This window comes from Periophthalmus magnuspinnatus, chromosome 17 (genome assembly GCF_009829125.3).
Source record: "Periophthalmus magnuspinnatus isolate fPerMag1 chromosome 17, fPerMag1.2.pri, whole genome shotgun sequence".
Lineage (NCBI taxonomy): Eukaryota > Metazoa > Chordata > Actinopteri > Gobiiformes > Gobiidae > Periophthalmus > Periophthalmus magnuspinnatus.
This window is the reverse complement of record NC_047142.1, coordinates 21,442,672-21,467,067: the sequence shown is the minus strand read 5'-3', so window position 1 is coordinate 21,467,067 and position 24,396 is coordinate 21,442,672. Positions and strand designations below refer to the sequence as shown.

General features: G+C 36.9%; 1 protein-coding gene across 1 annotated transcript; it reads left to right on the top strand.

The window, feature by feature from the left end:
- The first annotated feature begins 1,621 nt into the window (after nt 1–1,621).
- Nucleotides 1,622–24,099, top strand: cables1 (Cdk5 and Abl enzyme substrate 1). The gene is given in 13 exon segments (XM_033982525.2): nt 1,622–2,276; nt 10,089–10,160; nt 10,545–10,637; nt 11,997–12,074; nt 16,926–17,031; nt 18,157–18,316; nt 19,106–19,209; nt 21,883–21,989; nt 22,516–22,618; nt 22,620–22,646; nt 22,648–22,686; nt 22,688–22,726; nt 23,741–24,099. Coding segments are annotated over 13 exon segments (1,593 nt in total). The 5' UTR covers nt 1,622–1,752; the 3' UTR covers nt 23,882–24,099.
- Nucleotides 24,100–24,396: the final 297 nt, after the last annotated feature.

Sequence of the window (24,396 nt, the reverse complement as noted above, 5' to 3'; positions counted from 1 at the left end):
TTGGAGGAACAGAAAAGGCACTCATTACAATCACAATTAAATACACTTACTGGCAAATAATCCATAGTCCATTTTCATAATACGTCCCCTTTAAAAAAGCTTTCATGTCCCTATATGTTTTTGTTTCTGATCTTGCCTTTTTCTCCCACGTCCCCCTGTCACCTCTATATTCATCTTTCAAGGCTCTCCTTTCATAACTTGTACCATAAACCACTACTGTTACCATACTACATCCATTAGAGAAACCCAAGTATTGTGTTTTAGCTCCGCACTGGCCCAAAGGGGAAATTTATGAGGCTGTTTGTCTTTAATCATTAGTAAAAGTAATAGACTTGTATGCAGCACTCTCACAATGAGGTGCTGAAGTGCTTTGGGGGAGGAAACCTGACACAAATACAGGAAGTGCGGCATTTCAGAGCCAAGCCAGGAGCCGTCTGATGGACTGCACTGATTAACCACCACTATGACTTTTTATTGTTGTATGGGTAAAGTTAGACCTACCAGCACAGATTTATAGTGTGTGTGTTTTTTAATTCATAAATGCAAAGAATGGAAAGTTATGAATGCAAAAATCTGATATCGTTGTGTAGCTGAAGTTATTGTAATGACTATAACCAGACCATCCAAGTAGCTTATCTCACCCCAGTGGATTTGAGGGGCAATGGTGACCTCTAGTGGGGGAAAATGGTATGGCCACTTGTAACAATAAGTTAAGAAACCTTTAAAAGAAAGGTTTAAAAAAGCAAGCCCCATGGAGTTGCACGCTGATTCAAGGAAATAAAATGATTCCATTAGTTAGACACATTTGTGCTTTAATATTTCAGCACAGATTACATAAGCAATCACCCATTTTCACACTATGAGTGACTTAACTTGTTATAGTGGTAATTTAATATTTCTGTACGGCAATAATCCATAAGGACAATGTTGTTTACACGTGTCATTGCCTGTATAAGTTGGTTTTAGTATGACTAATGTCATTAATAGCTTATATCCTGATATAGACCTATACCAGCAATTGTTTGAAAAGACACATGTGCGAGACTCTCTAGTGCATAGTTTAATTCATTAAATATGCTACTGGCTTGATACCTTTATTGTCTGGCGATGTGGTGGAATGCCACCTAAAAACCACTAGATGGCATATTTTACAGAGTAATTTTCCAAAATAGCTTGTGATATTAGCTGCAATGTGCGTCACGCAGACAGATGGCGCCATTGCTGCAGAAATGTGCATTGGGCCCCATAAAAAGATCTATTTTCTCAAAACAAACAGACAGGCCCCGTTCTGCCAGAGCACATTGATCACTGTGCACACAAAGAACTCTTGTGCAAGTGCAGGAAGTTCAGAGACTCTTTCAACAACATTGATGTGGGAACTTAAAAGTTCTTCAAGTAAACCATGTTTCAATCAAGCCCGATAGTAATAAAACATGCTTCTTGCATTGCATACACTATAACAGTGTAGTTCATTTATGACATTTGTCATGTCAAAGGAGAGAGTAGAGCTAGAGCCAGGAAAAGGTAAAAAAAAAATGCCTCACATATTCCTGACAGCTCATTGGTCCAAATTTTCCTTGTGCTGCCACAATACAGCTCACACGTGACCTGCTGATTTCACACAGTTATACGCATGTACTTAAAAGACAGGGCAGCACCATTCAGACACACGAGCCCAAACAACAGTGTTTTATGGATGTGTGAGCAGCAGGAGCGCAGCTGAGGACTCTCGGAGTGCGGGAAGTGCGGACCATGGCGGCTGCCACGAGCAGCACATCTACGGCCACGCTACCATTAAAACACACCGAGCTCATACGGAAAGGCATCGACCCCAGGAGGAGGCAAGCAGCGCTCTCTTTCCTCAGTAACATTTCCCTGGACGGACGGCCCGTGCAGGACGATGCAGACAATCAGACCGAGGAGGAGGGCTCGCTGGAGCCTAGGACTAGACAGAGCCTGGTTTCTCCGGAGCGATGCGTTTCCGCAGCCAGCGCCAACACAGTCGCTCTTGCAAACCAGGCTCTCCTTGCGAGCAACCGAGCCGCTCATGGGACGGGTCCCACCACCCCAGGAGCAGCAGGGGCGCCTGCGTGCACAGACAACACCGAGGGAGACGCGTTCCTGCCCGCAGCCCTCAGCTCGCCCTTCTCCGTGCCCACGTCAGCCAGAGGCAGGCTGCAGACCTACACTCAGGGAATCCTGCCCGCGCCATACTCCAGGCAATCCTCCCTCAACTACAGCGCGGAGGGCGGTCAGATAGAGCTGCAGAGATCCAGGTAACAGCCCCGTCCCGGGACGAGCCCCCTGCACAGTACACTGAGCTGAGAGTGTGTGTGCTGCAGGCTCAAGTCAAATCTGGAGCCAGAAAATCAAAACAACATGAGTTCAACAATGTGGAGTCTCGTACACGATGTGGTTAAAGCATGTACACATAGTTGATCTCTAGTTGTCTACTTCGTACAGTGTAATAACCAGTGTCAGCATGTTCAGTACAACATCAACAAAGCCTCACGTGAGTAGAAACAGCGCATACTGTACAAGAGCGTTTATCTTCGCTCTGTGTTGTCATTTGATGGCCCTTTGCTTATTATAGGGACACTCTGTCTCATTTTACAACACTGTTATTCTGACCAACATGACTGAGGTGTATGTGCACTGCTACTAGAGCATCGTTTTAGAAATACAAACCACAGAGAACTGCAAATTAAACATTCAGTTGATTATATTTAGAACCAAATCCCTGCAGTTATAGTTAATACAGTGATCTTTTATGATAATGTTGTTATCATACCATCTTGAGAAGTGACGTTGAAAGTAGTCTATTAAGTATTGTCATACAATTGTCCTATCTCTTGCAGCAGCTTTGAATCACTGTCCATACATGTATTTTTGTCACATTTTGCACAGTAATCACAAAAATGCCTTTGTGTGTTTATTACTATTCACTGTGGTGTCAAGTCCAACAGCTGTGAAGCCCTAACCCAGATTCCCAAGGTAGCCTACTTGTCACCCTGCTTTCTAACCTAATTTGGCAGAAATGAAAACATAAGACACACACCTGTTGAAAACATTGTGAAATCTGACACCATTGTCTGGCCACATAAAAGTCCTCTGTGTCTTTAATGCCGTCTTCAGGGTTGAGTAGGTGAGACAGGGGTAGTAGACAGCTGTCAGTAGCAGTTGTGCCACAGTCCTCTCACTGTCTGGACCTGCTGTCTGACCCTCTTTTATTATTCAAGGCAAGTCTTTATTTTTTACTATGACTTTGTGCTTCCCCTTATACCTAACACTCCCTCGTGTAGAAGTGAAACTACCACGTCCACATCCTGCAAATTAATAACATGATTCAGTTGTCAATGTCACTATTTTATGCCGTCATACTATCTATTTAATAATATTTAATGATCTAATATTTGTTACTCTTACGATCATTGAACACATTTGGTACAAAAACAGTTCAGGCTTATTAAAAAAAAAAAAAAAAGTAAAAATGATGAAGGACTGGGACACTGATAATCCTGTCCATGTGCATGCCTTAAATTATGCTGGTTTTAGCCCAAGCAGCATATTAATGTTGGCGACAGGAGTACCTCAATGGCAGTCACTTGATTACAAATGCCTGCCCTCTCAGAGTTTTGTGGTTCAATGCTGGTATTATATTATAGTAATGTAATAGGTTATTTTCCTCTCGAGTTAAGCACTGCTAGGTTTGTATTTGGCATCACATTTTTTTAAATTTTCCATTACACCTTGATGGCTTATTCATATGCCCTTGACCTACTTCAAGCTTAGTACATACAATACGATGTTGTTGGACTTCCTTGGAATACCCTTGAAAAACATCCACCCAAAATGAATAATAACTCAAATAAGTAACATGTTGATGGACAGCAGGCTTAATTCTCTGGCTCTGTGGCTCAGTTTGCCCCAGGAGCAGTGCACAGTGGTGGGTCTGTTTGGAGAGGGCACCTGGTGTGAACGTGGTCATGGTGCAGAGAGGCAGGATGCCCAGAGCTGCACTGAAAAGCTCCCTGGCTCCTGTGCTTCCTCTCCCATCAAAAGACACTCTCGCCCGGACACTTTTGGCCGCAGGAAGTTACAGATTGTCTGAAGTACAGCCAAAATAGACTCTCCAAAGCCTTAGGTCTTCTGCGGCAACACAATGATTATTTCTTCTACCTCAGGAAAAAAGCTGTGTAAAATATGACAGCAAGTAAATTACAGTTTAATTACAACGAAGGGATTAGGGCTGCCTATTATATCGCAAAATTATACTGCAGTATGAGCTAACTCAATATACCATTTTGCAACAAACTTAATAATATGACTCCCAGGTTCACCATTTCATCTGAGAGAAATGTACTGTTTTTATTATAGTCCTCATTTTGACCTTTTCTGTTGTTTTTTTCTCATACATTGACACTTGTACAGTTTTGTTTTATAAAAAAAGTATTTTCAAATATTGCAAAAATTCCGTTATTGCAAAACCCAGCATAGTTCTTTCATATTGTGCAGCCTTTCCTGACTTTTTTTTTTTTTTTTTGCTTTCTGAGGAAGTATTTGGGTTTGAGCAAAGCTGGGGTTATACAGAAAATATTGTTTTGATATTTGATTCAAAGTAACATTTTGCATTCAATTGCAAAAGAAAAATAGTATCATATTATGCAATGTAAATTCAACTGTGAGTGATATCTACTTGATGTGCATTTGAAGTAGACATAAATTTACCTAATTTTCTTTTCTATTTGAGTTACACAGTTTTTCACCACCTTCATTCATCATGATTCAGCACATTTGCCGTTAAATACACCTATGCCATCTGGACTGTGGGTATTTTTGTTTTACTTGATCCTGTCAGATCCAGCCTCACACTTCCCGTACTCCTGCCCTGTGTTTTAACAAGGATTCAGTTTCAGCATGAGCCAGCAGTAACCGCCGCTGGAAAACAAGTTGTGGTTGTCATTACAGAGACATGTGGAGCTTTTGTGGAGCTTGGGTCATTGCTTCTTCTGGTTGGGAGGTCAATTGTTGTCAGCTGAAGTCATGGTTTGGAATAATAAGTGGATTATGTAAGAATGCTTTGCTTTGCTATGACTTCCTTCAATAGTCCGCACTCAGAGAATGAATGGGCTCACATTTTAGAGCATGGCTTACTATTGTGTACGTTAGTTTCATAGGGATGGTCTTTTGTGTTGTGTAAAAGGAGCTTTATGGGATAAGCACCATGGATGTATTTATTATCATAGATCTATGGATAGTGTTTTGAGTACAAAATGTATTTTCCATTGAGGTTAACTATAGCATAGTCCCATTGTGGAAAAGCTGACAGGAACAAAGAAATATGTACTGCAAAGTTGTAAATGGGGCAATTGAAAACACAACAATTCTAAAATGACAAACTAATAAGTAATAAATAAAACTTTCATATCCCAGAATTTGATGTTAACAATAACCACTAATCAGCCATCAAGAATAGCCTTTTTTATTTTAACTATGAGTAAAACAATTTGCCTCTTGAATGTTGCTGGTTCAGTATTATAGCATTACACACTTACATTGTTCAAGTGTGTGTTTGGCACAAACACAAACTGCCAGAAGAATCTCCCTATCACTTAATGTAACTGTGAAATTTATGAATATGAATAACAGTAGTTTTGATGTGGCTGTGAACAAGTGATGCATTATTGTATTCTTGGAAATACAAACGCTAGAACAATGGTTTGAGAGCATGCAATTATGTCTAAAACATTTATCTGTCCTTTTAAAATGTTTATTTGCAAACCTTTTCTAGCTTAGCACCATATTAAAATTGCATCGTAAAAATATTAAAGATAATGTTGTTGAGTAAAACCCGTAGTATGCATCTAAAAAGAAAGATTTATTAACACAATTATGAATACTTTCACCTCGCTTAAAAGTAGTACCAAATTCAATGCTATAATATAAATTATTTCTTTGTTGAAGAATCCTAGAAGTTGCTATGATGATCTCAGTTATGTATATCATAATGGTGTAATTTCCCCTTACCCCTGAGAGGAACATTTGGTCTACTTCCTGAGCGTCTGTGGACTAAAAACAGAAGACTGTGTCCTGTGGCAAGCTGCCAAAAGGGCTACGTGTGAAACTCATAATCTCCACTTTATAATAGGTTTATGGCTGTTCTGCGCAGAGCTGTTTGTTTAAATGCAGTGTCAGTGTATTGTATACACTGTACAGGAGGATGATACTGTGTCAGTCCTGGAACATGTATTACATAATGTTATGTTTGTCGATAGCTATAGTATTTTTTACACATTTTACTAACAGCTTTTTATTTAGATTTCTTTTTGAATACTATTTATTACATGCTTTTTATGTATATATATATTTTTATTTTATATTTTTTTACTTTAATTAATAAGCTTTGCCATCAGAAATCCTGTTATTCCAGTCAGTTTGTTTGTGGTAAAGTAAAGTATGGTAGTGATAGTCCATAGTCCATAGTGAGATTTACCAAAAAATAAGCAAAAAAAAAAAAGAGTGCACTATGTAACTTTTGAGGGTGAGGGGCCACCATCAGCTTGTTTCCATGAATGTTCCACAGTATGGCTTTGAACGTCCATGAACACAATCAGATGTCATATCTGTGGAGAGGCACCCTCACTGACTGCATGTTTTTCGAAGTATTTTTGAGACAAAAAACAATTGGATAAATGCAAGATAAATAAGTTTAATACTATACTCTGGAACTCTGCAGGCATAGCAACAATATCTTATATGAAGATTAACTGTGACATACCCTCCAGAGAGTTGCCTAGCGCACCTTTATTTGACATTTTATTAATTCATTAATCAAAGTAGGTGTATACGCAAGCTGTGTTGTGGTATTTGTATTACTAAGACTAGAATGTGGACCAACGGAAGATGTGAAATAGCTGTTTTAATAAGTCGTTGATCGTGTTAACTATTTTTTTACGACACAGATGAAAAGTAAAAAAGAATTACTATTAGAGGTTGCTGTATTTTTGAAGTTGTTCATGTGTCTTTAAAGAACTGCCCAAGCCTCTGTGACCTGACTTTATCCCTCAGCAGACTGAAGTGAATGAGTGGCCTGTTCTGTGTTATTGTTTCCACCTGTTTGTACAGCTCTGGAAAATGTCGTATTCATTAAAAGCAGGTTTCACAGTTGGTTACTTAAAGATCGTCAGCAGCCCTGCTCCAAATGAATGAATGAGTGTTTATAATACACTGTGAAACATGGAAAAATGGTTGAAGGAATAACACAACAAGCACATACTTATAAGTGTCACACTGAGCAGCAATTTTATAGTCATATTATTTTTATCCAATATTTAGACCCTCCACTAGAAAAGTTCCACATTGCACTTTTAATTTGTCACCAGGAGCCCTCATTTCCACAAATCTCCAATTTACCTTGGCATTGGACTCAATAACAGACCTCATAAATACTGTTCAATAATAATTTAATTAAATACAAATGGAATTATAACAATTATTGAGCCAGCATATTCTATTTAGCCATTTTAAATTTAATATTTATATCTACTAAAATATCCCAGAATCTACATTGCTTTAAACCTCATGGCTAGGATTCAAATGTCAGTGCATTCATGAAGCAGAAGAAGCGTCACACATTATTCACAGTGGGTACAGTTCATATCACCTCCGCCACCCTCAGGTTTGAATGTGTTATATTCCTTTGACACTTATATCTGTCATGTATATTTCCACATTTATCCACACTCACACTACACCCTCTCTCTGTTCCTTAGAGGTGTAAATCCAATCGAGCATCTGTCTGACTTACTGCACCATAAAAATCTATGAGCGGCTTTACCTAAGGATTTGTAGATAAGGCTGTGACTTACTGCATTAGTCAATGTATGGCATAAAGTTATAAACTCTGATACAATGTTATCCCGGGTTAACTCTTTATCTAGACTGGCATCACTGGTCATACATTGGATATTTTCCTTCTTGGCTGGATTACACGAATAATTATTTGCTTTGTTCAAATTCCACTGTAGATATATATTTGACTAATTCTGTTAAGATTATCTATCAGGCTATGGATCTTGTGACGCTATGTATGATACTATTATGATGCAATTATCAGACAATTTGACTTTTTATCCCCTTTGTTATTAACATTGCCACATAAGCTACCAGTATGGGTTAGTTATGGGTTAGTTTGTACAGCTTTAGCTCTTAGTACTGGCAGTTGTCAGTCAGCGTGATAGGCTATTCTTATTCCTTTGTATTTATCCCGCTACATGTGTATGTAGTACCTTGTATGCTTGGTTTATTGGTCATAAGCACAGTTCTCCTGTTGAGAAATGAAAAGGGAGGGAGAGAGAAAGGGGGGAGGGTCCTGTTGCATTACAAAATATGTGTAGTTGTGAAATAAGCAACAGTATGTTACAACAACTTACTGGCTAATGTATATAGACATATATAAGAAGCCTTACAGTTAAATAACATCCAGTTGAAAGTGCTGGAGAATACGAGGCTAGTCTTGTTTTTATAATCTTTATCCACCCAAATTTGCATTATTATTACAATCTACATAGGATCTGAAAAGGGATTTTGTTATGTACAAGTGTATTATATGAAATAAGCAATTGTCGCTTAACCAGGAGATTCTTGGTTTGAATCCAAGCTTTTAAACATCCATTAAATCCTTCATCTAGTTATAACACTTGAAAAATAATTATACAGTACTAAAAACTGAACTATAGGAACCTTGATGTTTATTCACTTTTTCATTTAGCTTGTTTGCTCCTCGAATTGTCTGTTTTATTAGATTTGAACTATATGCATTGAGTTGGTGTTAAACATGCAGTATGATCCAGTTCCTGAAGTACTGTGTCCCATTTGGTTGTCACATGTGTCCTTGTTTCTAAACCTGGCAGCTCATCTGAAGAAAACTGCTCCAGTACAATTAGCCGGTTGCGGAAAGTGTGAAATCTGGGCCTAAAATGTGTTACGCGAAAAGCACGACCAGGCTCTCGCTCTTGTTATAAATCTGTTATCTGCTTTGATCCAGGGAAATACACTGTGATAATGTGAGATTTTGTGATATCACGGCCCACACAGACTATACTGAATAATAGGAGTGTATCTATACTTACAGCCCAAGACAATATCAAGAGGGTTTTATTTATAGTGTTCGATATCAATCAGTAAGTATATGCAGTTTTGATCAACATGTTTAAAATTATATATAGGACTGTACTGTAATTAATGGTATTGTTGGCTTTATATGGTATATCAGTGTACATTTGCACCAACATCAATATCATCATAAGTAAATAACTAAAATAATTATAATCATAACAATTTTAGATCCAAAAATAGTAGCTTCAGTGCTTCTGTTTATCACATTAACATTGTTTTTTGTCATTAAGAATGTTTCATAAAGCTGCTCACATAGGAATGGTGATCTATTAGACATGTAAATCAAAGTGAATTCAGGATTTCCCTGTTGTAATAGAAACAATCTGAGAAAATATATGTGTCTATTCATTATAAAGAGTTCTGACCCCAGAGTATTTTACACAATGCACTTTTTGGTTTGCAAAATGATTGACAGGTGCCATTTGTCCTTTATTTGTTTTGTATCATGAGAGTACATTTCCTTTGTTTGAGGTTAATCAGTATATCGATCCTCTGCCTCTCTCCTAAATTGAGACATGAGCATGCGTCCTGTCTGTGGCTTAAATGAGTGTCTTACACATACTGCATACACATGACCACTCTTTGTTCCAAATATTACCCTACGGATTACACTACTACTTTTTCTTCAAGTGGTGTTTCACTGGATCAAGTGTCCTTACATTCATAATTTTAAACTTCATTGGTGTTTTAATTTCAAGGTGATTAATTGAGAGCGTTTGGTAGTTACTTAAATTTGTATTTGCTTGTCCTTTTATGGTTCTCCTAGAGGTTTCTATAGCTTGTTCGTAGAAACGTCTGTACATTCAGCTTGTATATTTCTTTTTAGATCTTTGAGGCAAGCACTAAGCACTAAACTAAACCAATTTCTAAACCAAAACATTAAAATGAAAATTGTCTGGTATGTTTTGCAGACGAAGACTCATCTCACAGCGCTCGTCACTTGAAACACTTGAGGACATTGAGGAGAATGCTCCTTTACGCAGGTACAAGACCTTTTGTCTTAAGCCCTGAAGAAAGAAATGCAATAATAGTCTGAAAATGGACATCACTATTAATAACTTTGCAGCGAAAAGTTTAGAAGTATAAAGTTTAACAGCAATATTAGACCATAACACACATCCAAATAGGTTGGTGGTCTAACTTATCTGATGGGGGTACGCCTTAGTTTGTCTCAGTAGATATAGATAAGTTTAATGCCATATAGTTTATCACTCCACATCCACTTCACCAGAAAAATGACATAGTGCACTTTTAAATGCCTATTGATGATAATAACAATAACAATAACCATAACCATAACAATAACAATAACAATAATACATATATAAATAAATAAATATGTACATTTTACATTTTGTTGTTTCCAGGTGCCGCACTCTGTCTGGTTCACCTCGACCAAAGAGCTTCAAGAAGGTGCACTTCATCAAGAACATGAGGCAACACGATACTCGCAATGGAAGGTATGAACACACTCCATACACTCAATAATACAGGCCCTGTGTGGCTAAAGGCTCTGTGTCCCAGTCAATGGAGTCCTATGTGAATGTATCTCAGGTTACAATCACTGACTATGCACTGCACTACCAGGTCCCTTTAAAGGCACTGATTAAGCATGTTGGAATGAGACACTTCCATCACCTTTAATTTGAATGTCTTTATTTGAGCCTCACAGCCCACAGATCACAACATGATGTCCCATATGTTCATAATCACATGATTATTCACACATCATTTATAGAGCAAGAAAATCCCACAGGAGAGGTGTAAAATAATAATGGATAGACATCTGCATAGTGTAAGTCATACTGAAGAAGACAAATGAATTGGCCAATGCATAAGGAACATTTGAATGAAGTAGGAATAATTATGTATTATTCAAGAAAAAAAAAATCGAAAATCATGTGTTGTCTGACCAGTAATGACCACGGCAACCAGAATTGACTATAGCAGCAAATGATGTCCCCAAAAAGTGAGATTTTTTTTAATAGCAAATCTATTCAATTATTTATGCTGTCAGCGAACCTTAACCCACCAAATGGTCCAGACACTAATACTGTACTGATTATAATTATACACCGTGTGAATCTTCTTCTGAATAAAATGGACTTGCTTTTTCCACATAGTGATCATGCTGCTGTTTTCTAATTCAAGAGGAGGTGACTCTTTACCACATCATGTAGGGCAGGTCAAACAACATATTAGCAAAACCATTGTCTCTGTAATATATTATAAAAGACACGGCCAGGCGAGGTGTGAAAGTACACCTATATTTGTTACATTTGGGATACAGTATCCTAGAATCAACCCTTGATAAAAGCCCACTGTGCGATTTTCTTTATATAATGAGTTTGACTGATTAAATGAAGTCATCTGAGGACAGTATTGTGTGCCTCTGATTGGCCCAATACCCAAAAAGATCTGTATCTAAAATGAGCTGGATTTTCCACATTATTACTGATGGCGAGGAAAATTGTGTTGTTTATGCTTGGTTGCTTATTTTGGCTGATGAGGTTGCGCTGCTTTCCTCTGGTTTTATTCATTCATCAGAGGTTGTTTTGTTCTAATATTGGGTCATTGTACTCTATTGGGAAATGTGTCTGTTTGGACAATGTTTAGGTGATTTAAAAATAGCCATGGTTTAAGAAGTTACAACAAAACAAGATCGTTGTACAAAAATGCATCATTGTTTTTCCCCAAACCACAAACTCTACACTACACATACTATTTCTCAAAATTTACTTCATTTTTTTTCAACTTTCACTCCCTCCAGCTGGACCCGTGGATCCTAGACATTGATGTTGAGTTTTTGTTTTTCATAGGATAGTCCTTGTCAGTGGCAGAAGATCCTTCTATAGTGTATTTTCAGTGCTGCCCTATCGAGATTGTAGCCAAGCAGGGTATGTATAACCAGCATGCCGTCCCGCCCCCTTTCCTCGTGTCTGCCTCCTAACTGCTCTGAAGAGGGTATGCACATCACCTAACAAGTGGCTAAGTAATTACATTGAGTGGCATAAGATGTTTGCAAGGCAGTGTCCTCAAATCAGTTCCAAAAAGATCTCAAAATGCATCCAACTTTGATAAGAGTTTACACTTTTTAGTCACAAATATAAATTACTACAGATTTACTTAATAGTATTTAACTTTACTGCAGGGGTTCTTCACCTTTGTGCCTTTGGGGACCATCGCAGTACCATGTAAATAGCAGTGTACCGTAATTAAAAGTCACCCTGGGGTAGTCTGCTGCAAGTGAGGATCCCAATAGGACCCTCCAACCACCACCTATCTCTCTCCACATTCATAACAGGCATGATGGGTGAATTGTCTTGCTTGAAAAACACACTTTCGTCATTCTACTTTGATTCTCCTTGAGCCTAACCGCTAAGTATGAAAACAGTAACTGTATTTCTAGCTAATAATATAGGAACACTGCGACTGCATCCCTTGTAATCCCAGTTACCATGCTATTTCCTTGGTCAATACCAGCTGTTACTGAGCTATAGACTAAAGTGTGGCTAACATTTTTATTGACCACCATTAATCTAGAAGGGCAAAAGAGCAGTTGCAGTTCAGATAAACCGGATCCGTGGAAGCAACAACCAAATTGAAATTGATACGCTTTTTCAGATGAATCATAGAGGAACCAGTGACTTTTTTGTAACCCCTCGAATAAGCAGTTTTAGAGTGTACATGATAAGTTGTTGTGAGCAGACAAGCTACTTTTTCATAATGTCATAGCAATGGCATAAGAAAGTTGGGGTAAAAAGGAATCATCTCATGTTTACAAGTACTAATAGGCCAGCTCAGAGAAAAGTAGAAACAGTTGCGCAAAAATGGCACAGAAATGCTGTTATCATATTTGTTTTGCCACTCAGTTTGAATGTTGGGTTTTGAAATAAAACAACACAAGTGCATACCCTCTCTAGACTCCTCTGGTGCCTAACTTTCTTAAGGGCTGGTTTTGGTGGATGCATTTTTACTTATAACACCTGCAAGATAGAGATACATCATAGGATAAATATGAGTTGCTATTGCTTGTATAGCTTTGGCTCTGGTGGCTTTGAGCATTCATTCTTTCTGTTCAAACCATTTGTATTTGTTGTTGCTGTTGCTGGCTTGGCTGTGTCGTTCATCTTTCGGCTTCAATATGCATTAAACAGTTTAGATTTTTGCACTGTGGCTGTAAGAACTATTTATAGGCACTGGATTATCTACAATTGCTGTTGGCCAAATACACCTCCACATCCAGAATGAGGGCAGAAACATTGAGAGAAACAGTCATGCAATGCTGTTATCCGGGAGATTGCTGGTAATGTAGTCCATTTTGAAATTATATTGAAAAACGAACCATCATCCCCACAAGCATTACTTTTGCTGTGCATCAAACCAAAAATGCGTGTGTATATATATATATATGTGTGTGTGTGTGTGTGTGTGTATTTACTTTTTTACTGCAATAAGCAATGTTTTGTTTTTATGTACTTAATGAGCATTGACATGATAAAATCAAGTATCAAGTTTTTCTCAAAACAAAACAAACTTGTAATTATTGCCATTTAACACAAAAAATCTGTCAATTTCCTGAAAAGTCTAAATTCTGCTCCAAAATACAACTTTTTGAGGATCGACTGTGAACCTCCTGTTTAAAAAGACCCAAACAACCAAAAGACTAGTTTTCATTAATGTGAATTTGAGTTATGCTGAGGTATGGTTTACACTTAAGATCACTTTACAATTATAACCAGACTTATTTGCTCAACTACATACCTCCTACAGCCACATTGAAAAGTCTTAACTGCATCCATAAGCTCATAGTTATTGTTTGAGCTGCTGGTGCATTTTGGGGACATTTGCACATAGAGTTTTGTTGTTGTAAAGTTTGTTATTAACTATTTTATTGTTGCTTGAGTTTTAATAATGATCCACAGAAGTTGTTTATTAGTCCAACTGGTTTTCCATCTACAAAATGTGTGTCCAAACAGCCTGCAGTTACACATAGCATTGGTTTTGAAGTGATAAAAATACCTGTCCAGCTGTAGAATGTCCTAAGCCAAGCGACCAGTGCGGGGTCAAAGGTTAACCAAACCCTGGTGTTGTCTGATAACACACTCAGGCTGTTTACAGCGGCAAAGTGACATATTCAGTCAGTTACTTAGGTCTCCATACTCTGGACTAAATCTCAAAAAATCCTTTTCTAATCACTTTTTTATTGGTTGCTTTACTTGAATGTTGCAGCTGTCCTCATTTAGGTACACGACGGAGGTGGACTATGTAACTTTTCTGGTGGGGGTTCTGCCGCCTTCTTGACGTCATCAGGCTAGAGTTACATGTCTGATCTGTGAAGCGGTGACGCCCACTTACACTAAAATGCATGTTTTTCCATTTTTTAGCACTTAAAACACCAGTAATTGAATAAATGCAATTGTAAACCAATTACTTCTCCATGAGGATAATCAGGAGGCAGATTCTCCACCAGAAAAGTTACGACGTTGTGTACCTTTAATTGTTAGATTTGGAGATGTAAAAAATACTAAACAATTGAGAAAAAATATTGTATAAAACATAAAAAGGAAATGTATAGATAGACTCATCCACTCGCATTTGTTTCCAAGTCAGTGTACTCTATGTGAAAGTCCCAGGCCTATCAATACACAGAAAAACAATATAAAATATTAAATATTGTTATATATATGGTATGTTCCAGATGTTATTTTTGTATTAAAATGTAAATAGTTTCAGTTTGAGCACTAACATCACAACGCTCTGATTCACATATGGCACATATGAAAGTTACATCAGTGTAAATTACATAGAGAACTGAACTTTATCTGAAAGCTGACCTAATGGTTGGTTGTCTAAATTGTCAACTTGAGACAAATGTTAGCACTAGCATTTTGTCATACAGCTGAAGTGTGTACAGTATACTTGTTTTTTTGGCTCGTATCCCATGACAACAGACTAACTCCAGATGTTTTAAGCCAATGCTCCTCCTGCATGTCACGCAGCATGGCACTTGTTGCTTCTCTTTTATTCCTGACCTAATTTCCCTTGGACAACCCTTTTATTGATTGCACTTTTCTTCCTCAAAATCCTGTATTTCTTCTTTTTGATGAATTTCCATATTATGTTACATATTATATCCCATAATATGTAAATTAATGAATTTCGTTATTATGTTCCAACGGCCATCTTCTGCCCCACAGATAACAGTGTTGTTCGCTATAACACGTCTAGACCCTATGCAAAAACACAGTCACAGATCTGCTTATCTGGGCAGCATTCAAAACAGAATTCTGACTGGGCTTTGCAAGATAAGGGAAAAAGAGAGAATCGTACAAAAATATAAATGTCAGTAATTATGGCTGAAAGATTAATCAAATTCAGACTGAAGTAGTAACTCATAAAGGCTAATTTTTTTTTTTTTTAAGAATATAATGCCACTTGAAAACAACAAAATATCCCACCTAATTATGTAAACACTGTAGTTTAGTGTAGACCTTTTAAACATGTTGTAATGCATGAGATTCTTGTATTAGTAGTTCATGTTTCAGTCCACTCTAAAATGTAATACTCCTGGATGTGTTTAAAAATGTGGCCCAAACAAAATTCAAATTTCAAATTCAAACGGCAATATTTGTCAGAAAAATAAAAATTACATAATTTTCTAAGTCATTCATCTTTAGCAGAAATAAATCTTTAGATGAAATGATGTTGGTTCTTTTGGTTTTCATTTTAAAATAACTGGACTATATGTTTTAATCATTTATTATTAATTTCCTTATGTCTATGTTTGCTGCCTAATGTTATTCAGAGTGTGAAGAGAATGACCCACAGACATGAAATCCCTCCTGTCAGTCTATATCATTTGTTTTGGCTTTTACTGGCCCTGGCCAAAAGCCTTCATGACAAAGTGAAAATTATGCCTAGATGTAGCACGACGCATAAATCAAAAGACAGCCTTATATCCCCAAAATGGTTAAATAGAATTCAAATTAGTGAATTATGGGGACTGCTTTGATACCAGAATATATAAAATAACATTCCTTAAGGTCTGTATCAGTTAACTGTCCTCAAAATACTTAAACAACCGGTCATTCATCCTCAGCTTTAACAGGTATTAATGGTTATTTATATATATATATATATATATATATATATATATATATATATATATATATATATATATATATATATATAATTTTTTTTTTTTTTTTATGGCTACACAGGACTGTAAGGCCCATAACTGTAATGCGGTAACTGTAATAACCATGCTTACTATTCTAACTAATTCCAGTCAAAGCTAACCTCATTTCAAACAAGATTTTAAAAATGCCAAACAAAGATCACTCTGGTAAATTATATGTTAATTTTTGGTAATATTTAAAAATAAAAATAAAAAAAAACATTTTAAACAATTTAAATTTAAATATTAAAAATCTTTGTAGCCATTTGCTGATACAGTTTTAGAATGAAAAACTACTAAGTCTGAACCCGACTTGTTTGGTCTGCTCCATTAACACACTTTAGTTTGCAGTCAGTCGATCTTCAAGCCCAGTGAGACAAATCATGACGTCAAACATCCCTCGTCCTCAAGGGGGCACTTTGAGGACTCCAGTTCGAACTGAGCTGCACCCACAGAAAAGGATAAATAGAGAGTGTGGGACAGCTGCTAATGAGGACACATCAATAGAGGGGTAAATTAAGAGGTATTGAAGCACTTGTTAAAAATGCTGTCCGCTCATCATCATCAGGGATGCGAGGCTGGAGGGCGGGCGGCAGAGGCACCCGTCTGGAGGAGTCAGTGCCAAAGAGATGGTGAACGGGATGGATGGAGTCGAGCTGGGAGCAGATGGAAAGGTGAAGACGACTGTTTTACATGATGTACTACACATACATGTGGACGATATGCCAAAAAATCACAATTTTCCTTGAGCCAGATCATGATTTTGATTTTATCATGATTCATGTAGACTTAGTATCTTTATAATGTCTTTAAGTTCTGCTTGCTCTAAGAGTTCATATTTCACTATGGTTAGTTAATTCCACCTATCACTCACTCACAGCCTGAGAGAGGCTGACCAATAAGAACGAGTGGGTGGGGAAAAGTGTCTGTTTGAGCTGAGAGGTGCATCAAACATAAAAGCACTGAATCACGATCTGACAATGTCACCAAAAAGCATCTTGTTACATGGATGAGATCACGATTTGAGTTTTATCACCATATTGCAACAACCCTAAATATATCTCTATTTTGGTATACCTGGGCTTTAGGCTGAAGGTCACGACTTTAAGAGACATAAAAATATTTAACAACTAAAACATTATGGTGTGGTTGGCAATTGTATTCAACTTCTACTGTATTTGGGAAAATTCATTTATAAGCACAAAAAGACTCAGAACTCTGACTTTGTATTGCTAACAGTGTTGTATTTACTGAAATAACAAGGAATCTATGAGACAGAGGTAGTAACGATAAATACAGTGTATGTGAACCCAGATCCAATAGTAGCACTAGCCATCTAGCTAAATGCAGATAGATAGCCTTCTATTTTGATCAGTATTCTCATTAGCCATGTAAGCCAGTTGGATTCCATATTTGTGTCGCATATATAACATTATGAACAGATATGTATATAAAGTAAAAACATGAATAAAAAAACATGGAAAAAACATGTCACAAAACTGATCTAAATGTGTTAAGTAGTCTAATTGTCTCTCCAGGCAACTACAGAACAGCTTTATATTAATCTGATTACATCAATTTAGTGGCCCAATCAATATCTTGGCAATAACCAACCAATCCGTTGTTGTTGTTTTTTTCTGGATCGCACTTAATATTTAAATTTCAGTGAGACTATTCTGGTCAAATAAAGGTCAATAACCAAAACTCACCAAGAACCAAAATCCCCTGCAATGCAAATTATTTTATTGTACACTTTTTTGCTGCTCAGTATGTCAACATACATATTCCTATATTTACAGACAGTGTCATATACCCAGTTCCTGTACCCTACAAACGTCCTGGGTGGAGGCAGGAGGAACACCATCGACTCCACCTCGTCCTTCAGCCAGTCCCGAAACGCCAGCCACCGCAGCCTGATCCTGAACCGGGCTAACAGTAACCAGAGCAGCATAGACACAGGTAGCCTCTTCATCTTAAACACTGTTAGTTTATAGTGGGCCACTATCCAGAATCAATTGACAAGTAGAGCGGGCTGCCAGATGGTGTCAAGTTTGTGAAAGTAGACAAGAGCAACGTTTGAATAAGACAGGCTAAGGACGGGAGTGGATACAAGCCAAAACATGTTAATAATTTAAACTCCAGTCCTTCCCTTCAGCTGTTTTATTGAGAATATATAAAAAATTTAAGTCCAGATGGTGATGGAGCCCTAAATTTAAATACAAACTCACAGAAAAGCCCCAAAAACAAAACCCTCAGAGATGTTATTGCTTTGCTTGAAAGGTTTCACGCTATGGCATTAAACTGTTTGTCTTGCATTTCTTGCATTCATTTATTGTTCAAAAACATGCATCTGACTTGGTGACATCATTTGATTGTCTCCATGAAGATAAATAAGTTTAATGCCATACTATTGAACATTCCATTCAAAGCAATACTGTCTCCATGGAGGCAAGCAGGTGTCAGACCCGCTACCTGAAAGTTACATAGTACACATTTAATACAGTTAACAGCTATGTATTTTTTGGTTTATTTTTAAAAAGTGGGTCATAATAATAGGACCAGCATCCAACAATCTGACAAGTAAAGGACGAGATATACAGGTCTCAAATAAACCGTAACATTTTAATAATTCAATACGCTCCCCTGGCCTTCAGCTGTGCAATCAAGAAGAGGAAACAAATATGTAACAATGGGAGGAAATTTACTGCAGCGTGTGTGATTATGCATGGTTGTGTCTGTGCACTGCAGGGAATGATTTTGGAGATTTTCGGGACTACGACCCCAACCTCCTAGACGATCCACAGTGGCCTTGTGGGAAACATAAGAGAGTCCTCATCTTCCCTTCATACATGGTGAGAAACAGTATCAAATATGAACTGGATAGTCTTCTAAGTGTGTGAAAGACACTAAAGAACCTATAGGAAATGATCATCCTATAATGCACCATTTTAGGATGGTGCCATGTTTTTCACAAACTCTAGAAAAAGTAGTAACTAAATTATCCTACTTTTTTATCAGAAAGTTAATCATGTTTTGGTGAGGAATGTGGCTACAGCTTTTGTTGATTTGACCTTATTACAAATTCTTCACATACCACAGTGTTGGTATCTTTGTAATGGTTATTTCTTCTGCATGTTTTGTCCGACTCCTCACGCATTCCCCAGACTTCAATAACACAAACAATAGTGCAGTGTTTTCACCAATAGTTAATTAAAACATATGTTTCTGACACTTACAATCTTCAAGGTTGTTATCTCAGATATCTCAAATATTACTGCTTTGGTCTTTATTATTTAATTTTAGCTAGAAAACTATTACTGTAAAACAATATACAGGGACCAGTATGATGAATTAGCAGAGAAAATGTAATTAGAAAATAAATATGTAAAAGCATAATATATGAAACAATATTTAAAATGTTCTATAAATTGTGTATGTTGAGCCTACAGTATTGACAGAAGAATTAGCTTTAAATTTTAGCCGTAACGTATATGTAGCTGGCTGTACATTTGTAACATGTTCAGAAATGTCAATACTAAATGCCCATAGTACAAAAAAGGTGTTTGGGTGTGAAAGAGAAAAAGGTCCTGCTCTGTTCTCATTCATTCATTTTGTCTGTTTTTGTTACAGAGTCTGGTCTGACATAGTTGAAATACTCAGTCAAGGCCAGTGTGTTGTGCTTTCTCCTTTTCCTCCACTTTCAAACCCTGCGTGTCCATAACAGTGTAACAATAGCTATTGTGTTTACTACAGCATGAGGGACCAGAACATTCTTCACATTTTAGGGAACAGACATGCATGAAACATAACCATGTAGTACAAGTTCAGTGTTATTATTATTTTTTTATTAAAGGAAACAATTAGAAGTATCCCACAGAGATTTTTACTACTTTGACAATAAAACTGTTTAGTGTAGAAAGTAAATAACTATTAAATTACATCAAATACACTTTAATATCCCAACCAAAAATAGTCTTGGGCAAAGTGAAACAGACAAAACTAAAATTATTGCAATAAACTAAAGAGAGAGGTTTACTGCTTTAGCCAGTAATGGACACTTTTGGAGCACCTTTTTTGGTATTGAATAAATTGACTTCCTTAATACTAATGAGGCCACGTAAATTTTTTGTCTGCATAAATGTCTTTACTGTTTTTGCCATTTTGTTTCATGTTTCTGTCCTTAGATCCCTTAGCTTTTACATTAAACATTATAATGTGCATCTTGGGTTTCCTATTATTAAGTATTTAATAATATATCAATCAATCAATCAACATTTATTTATAGAGCACTTTACAACACTCAAGATGACCAAGTGCTTCCAGTAAAATCAAATTAAAACAAGTTAAAATCATACTAAAACAGTAAAATAGGAGAATAAAATAGAATAAAATACATTAATACAACAAAATATAAATAATGATAATGTGTCACAACATTAATAGGTGTTGAAGGCCAGTCTGAATAAATATGTTTTAAGCCTGGATTTAAAAAGACCGAAGTCAGTAATGGTGCGCACCATTACTGACTTCCATCATATATAACTAACACCTCTCTATGTACTGTAACATTGTCCAGCAGTGGACTGTACAGGTGCAATTAGTAAACATATAGCTTTGTTTCCTACTTGACTGCATTGGGACACGCCCTTAAGGTGCTGTGAATCTGTTTGAACAATGACCTGGTGGAAAATCTTCTCCAATTGCTTCCAGGTCAGATCACTGAAACAACAATCAGGTCTTTAAGTTGTGTTCACAACAACTTGTAACTTGATTGTAGAATTTGATATAAGCTCTAGGATGGGAGAACAAGATGCATATAACTCAATCTGCAATTGGCAGAAATTTTCAAATAAAAATCTTCAAATATTGAAGCTTATCAGTTTTAATCATATTTTGAGAAAACATAGTGCCTATGTTTAATACTGCAGGGCCAAACATTATTTTACATTGAACTGAGTTGTTGAACTCGGTAACCAGTTTTTGTTTCATGGGAAACAGACCCAGTAATTCTTACAGAAGGACCACAAGGACAAAATGTCTGTACTTTGACTTTTGAAAGGCATATTCTACCAGTGAAAAACTGTTCCTGCTCTCTATTTCAATAATAAACCATTGGCACTTAACAATTTTGTGACTATTATACTTGAAACCAATCTGTCCTATGGGTTTCATTTGTGATGAAAATGTGCACATTTGCCATGACAAGTAACAATTAAAAACAAATATAAACAAGAAGCTGAAAACCATAAATTCCATTTCCATTCTGGTTGAAGTCACACAAGTGCCATAATTGTCACTGAATCCTCGCTCTGAGGTGCTGAATCTTACACCACTGTGAGAATTCTGTTCTGGACTTGGTCCAGACCTTGTTTGGACCCAGTCTTATCTGGACCTGGTGTGTATCTGGACTGGACCTGCTCTGGACCCAGTCTGGATTATGTCTGGGAACCTGGTCTGGGACCTGGGACTGGACCTGGACTGGATTAGGCCTGATCTCTGTGACATGGCCTTGTTTTTTCTTTCAGACTACAGTGATCGAATACGTGAAGCCCTCGGACCTGAAGAAAGACATGAATGAAACTTTCAAGGAGAAGTTTCCTCACATTAGACTGACCCTCAGCAAAATCAGGAGGTGACAACACAACCAAGAAATATTAAATTACACAAGATGCAGTGTGTAAACTCCACATAAGACCATGTTTAATACTAGTCAGAACGGACTTTCAGATAAAACACACAATGGAAAATATTGAAAATTTTTACTATGTAAATTCTTTCTGGGGGGATATGGGTAACAAAACACTAATATGAACACAGGCCATTCCAATAAATCCAATTAGATTTGCATTTTGAATCAAATTTTTTTACCCAAAAATATAGGTTCATGTTAGGGCTGTAGAATATATCAAATCTAAATAGCACTTTGAGTTGTCACTTCTAACACTATGGTTACAATTATTTACATAATCAATTGTCCTCAAATATCCTCTGCAAAAAACAGATCTTGTTGTGCCAAACACGATTGTTCTGGAATTCATGGGATTCTTGTATTAGTTTATATGTTCACATTGTTAACGCTCCTGAAGTTGTCTACAATGTGCACTCTGGACAGAATATAATTGCAAATCTAATTACAACTGCCTGTGTTTCCTCTTCAGTTTGAAGCGGGAGATAAAGAAACTTGCCCAGGACGAATGTGGCTACGAGGAGCTAACTGTGGCCATGGCTTTCGTCTACTTTGAGAAACTGGTTCTTCAAGGCAAAACTGCACAAACAGAATCGTAAACTGTTGTGCGGGTGCATGTGTGCTGCTGGCGGCCAAGATCGGAGGCGAATCTGAAAAAACACGAGGTCAAGATCCTAATCGATGTGAGTTTTTCCTGACAAATGACTCACTGTGAAAGAAAAAGACGGGAATGTTCCTGCAAAAAGATTGCTACTACGCACAAGCCACAAGTCAAACATACTGTTATGATGCGAAAGGAGAAAATAACACAATATTTCATTGTCAAAGGCTCTCTGTCTCAAGTTCATCTGATTTAAAGACATTTTTTTTTTTTTTTCTTATGGTACATATCAATCAACATTATTTTAACTGTCCCTGTATTTATGCAAGTGCCATTATTATGTAGTTGTGCAAACCAATTATAGAAAACCACATGTCTACTAGACTTGCCATGCAGACAACACTACCACACCCAAATTAATAAACATGAATTAAATTAAATATAGCTGTAAAATGACATGAGCAATAGAGAAACAAAGTACTGGGTAAACATACAACACACCACAAGAAGTCATTTTTTTTAAGTATTTATTCACTCTTGACTTAAATTTGTTTGTAAACACAGTAAAACCTACGAATTACTTTCATTTAATTTTGCATGCTATTTTAAAAGCATGTACTATTATCCTGCTTTAAAGATGTAACTTTTCTGTTGAAGGGTCAGTCACATGCTTGTCTCCATGGAGATGTCTTTGTCTCTTTTAAGCAATAATAGCACCTGTAATTGAATAAATGCAAGAAAGATACATTTCCTATACTGTGGAATGTACTAGACAAAGCAAGAATATCTCCATGGAAACAGACAAACAACAACCAACAGATGACAGACTCCCCACCAGAAAAGTTACATGGTGCACTTTTAAATACTATTAAGTATTCTGATTATGATAACTGATTATGATAACAGATTTTTTTAATAGAACTTTGAATATTTAATATTTGTTCATATCATTCTACACATCTGTGGACAAAATATCCTTTCTTCGTACAGTATTATCAATGGTCACACTTCTGTTTCTCAACTCCCCCTGAGATTTTTGTCATCTTGCACCTATAAAAACACCCATGTTTATGTTAACTTTTTTTCTTTTTTCCAGAAACTTGAAGAGCGTTTCAGGGTAAACCGCAGGGAGTTAATCGCATTTGAGTTCCTTGTCCTGGTGGCTTTGGAGTTCAACTTGCAGCTGCCCGAACACGAGATCATGCCCCACTACAGAAGGCTGCTGCAGACGTCCTAGCATTAGTGTCCCATCAGGAGGAGGGGTACCCTGCTTCCCTCCTGATCAAACCTCTACCCCCAAAATCCCATCCACAGCGTCCCCACCAAACACCTGCCTGATCCCAGACAACCTCCAATCAGCCAAAGCTGCATCAGTGGTTCTCAAACTTTCAACTGGATTTATCTCAATATAAAGGATGTCACAAAAGCAAATTTTATTTTTACGATTATTGTGAGAAGAAAAACCATGCGATTTTATAATTATTCATGATTATCAAACGTCATGACCAAACAAACAGTAAAATCCCTTAACTGTTTTTATTTAGCTTTATAAAGCTGTATTAAAAACCATATATTTAAATTACTAAGCAAAATGGGATCAAACCAGTTCCAAACTATGATTGAACAGGCCTAAACCAGATTAAAAACAATACCCACAAATAGAACTGTGTCACTGTTTGGAGAACCACTGCTCTTTATCATTCATTCAACACTACAGTCTTGATTTCTTGTATATTTTACTCCTCTTGTTGA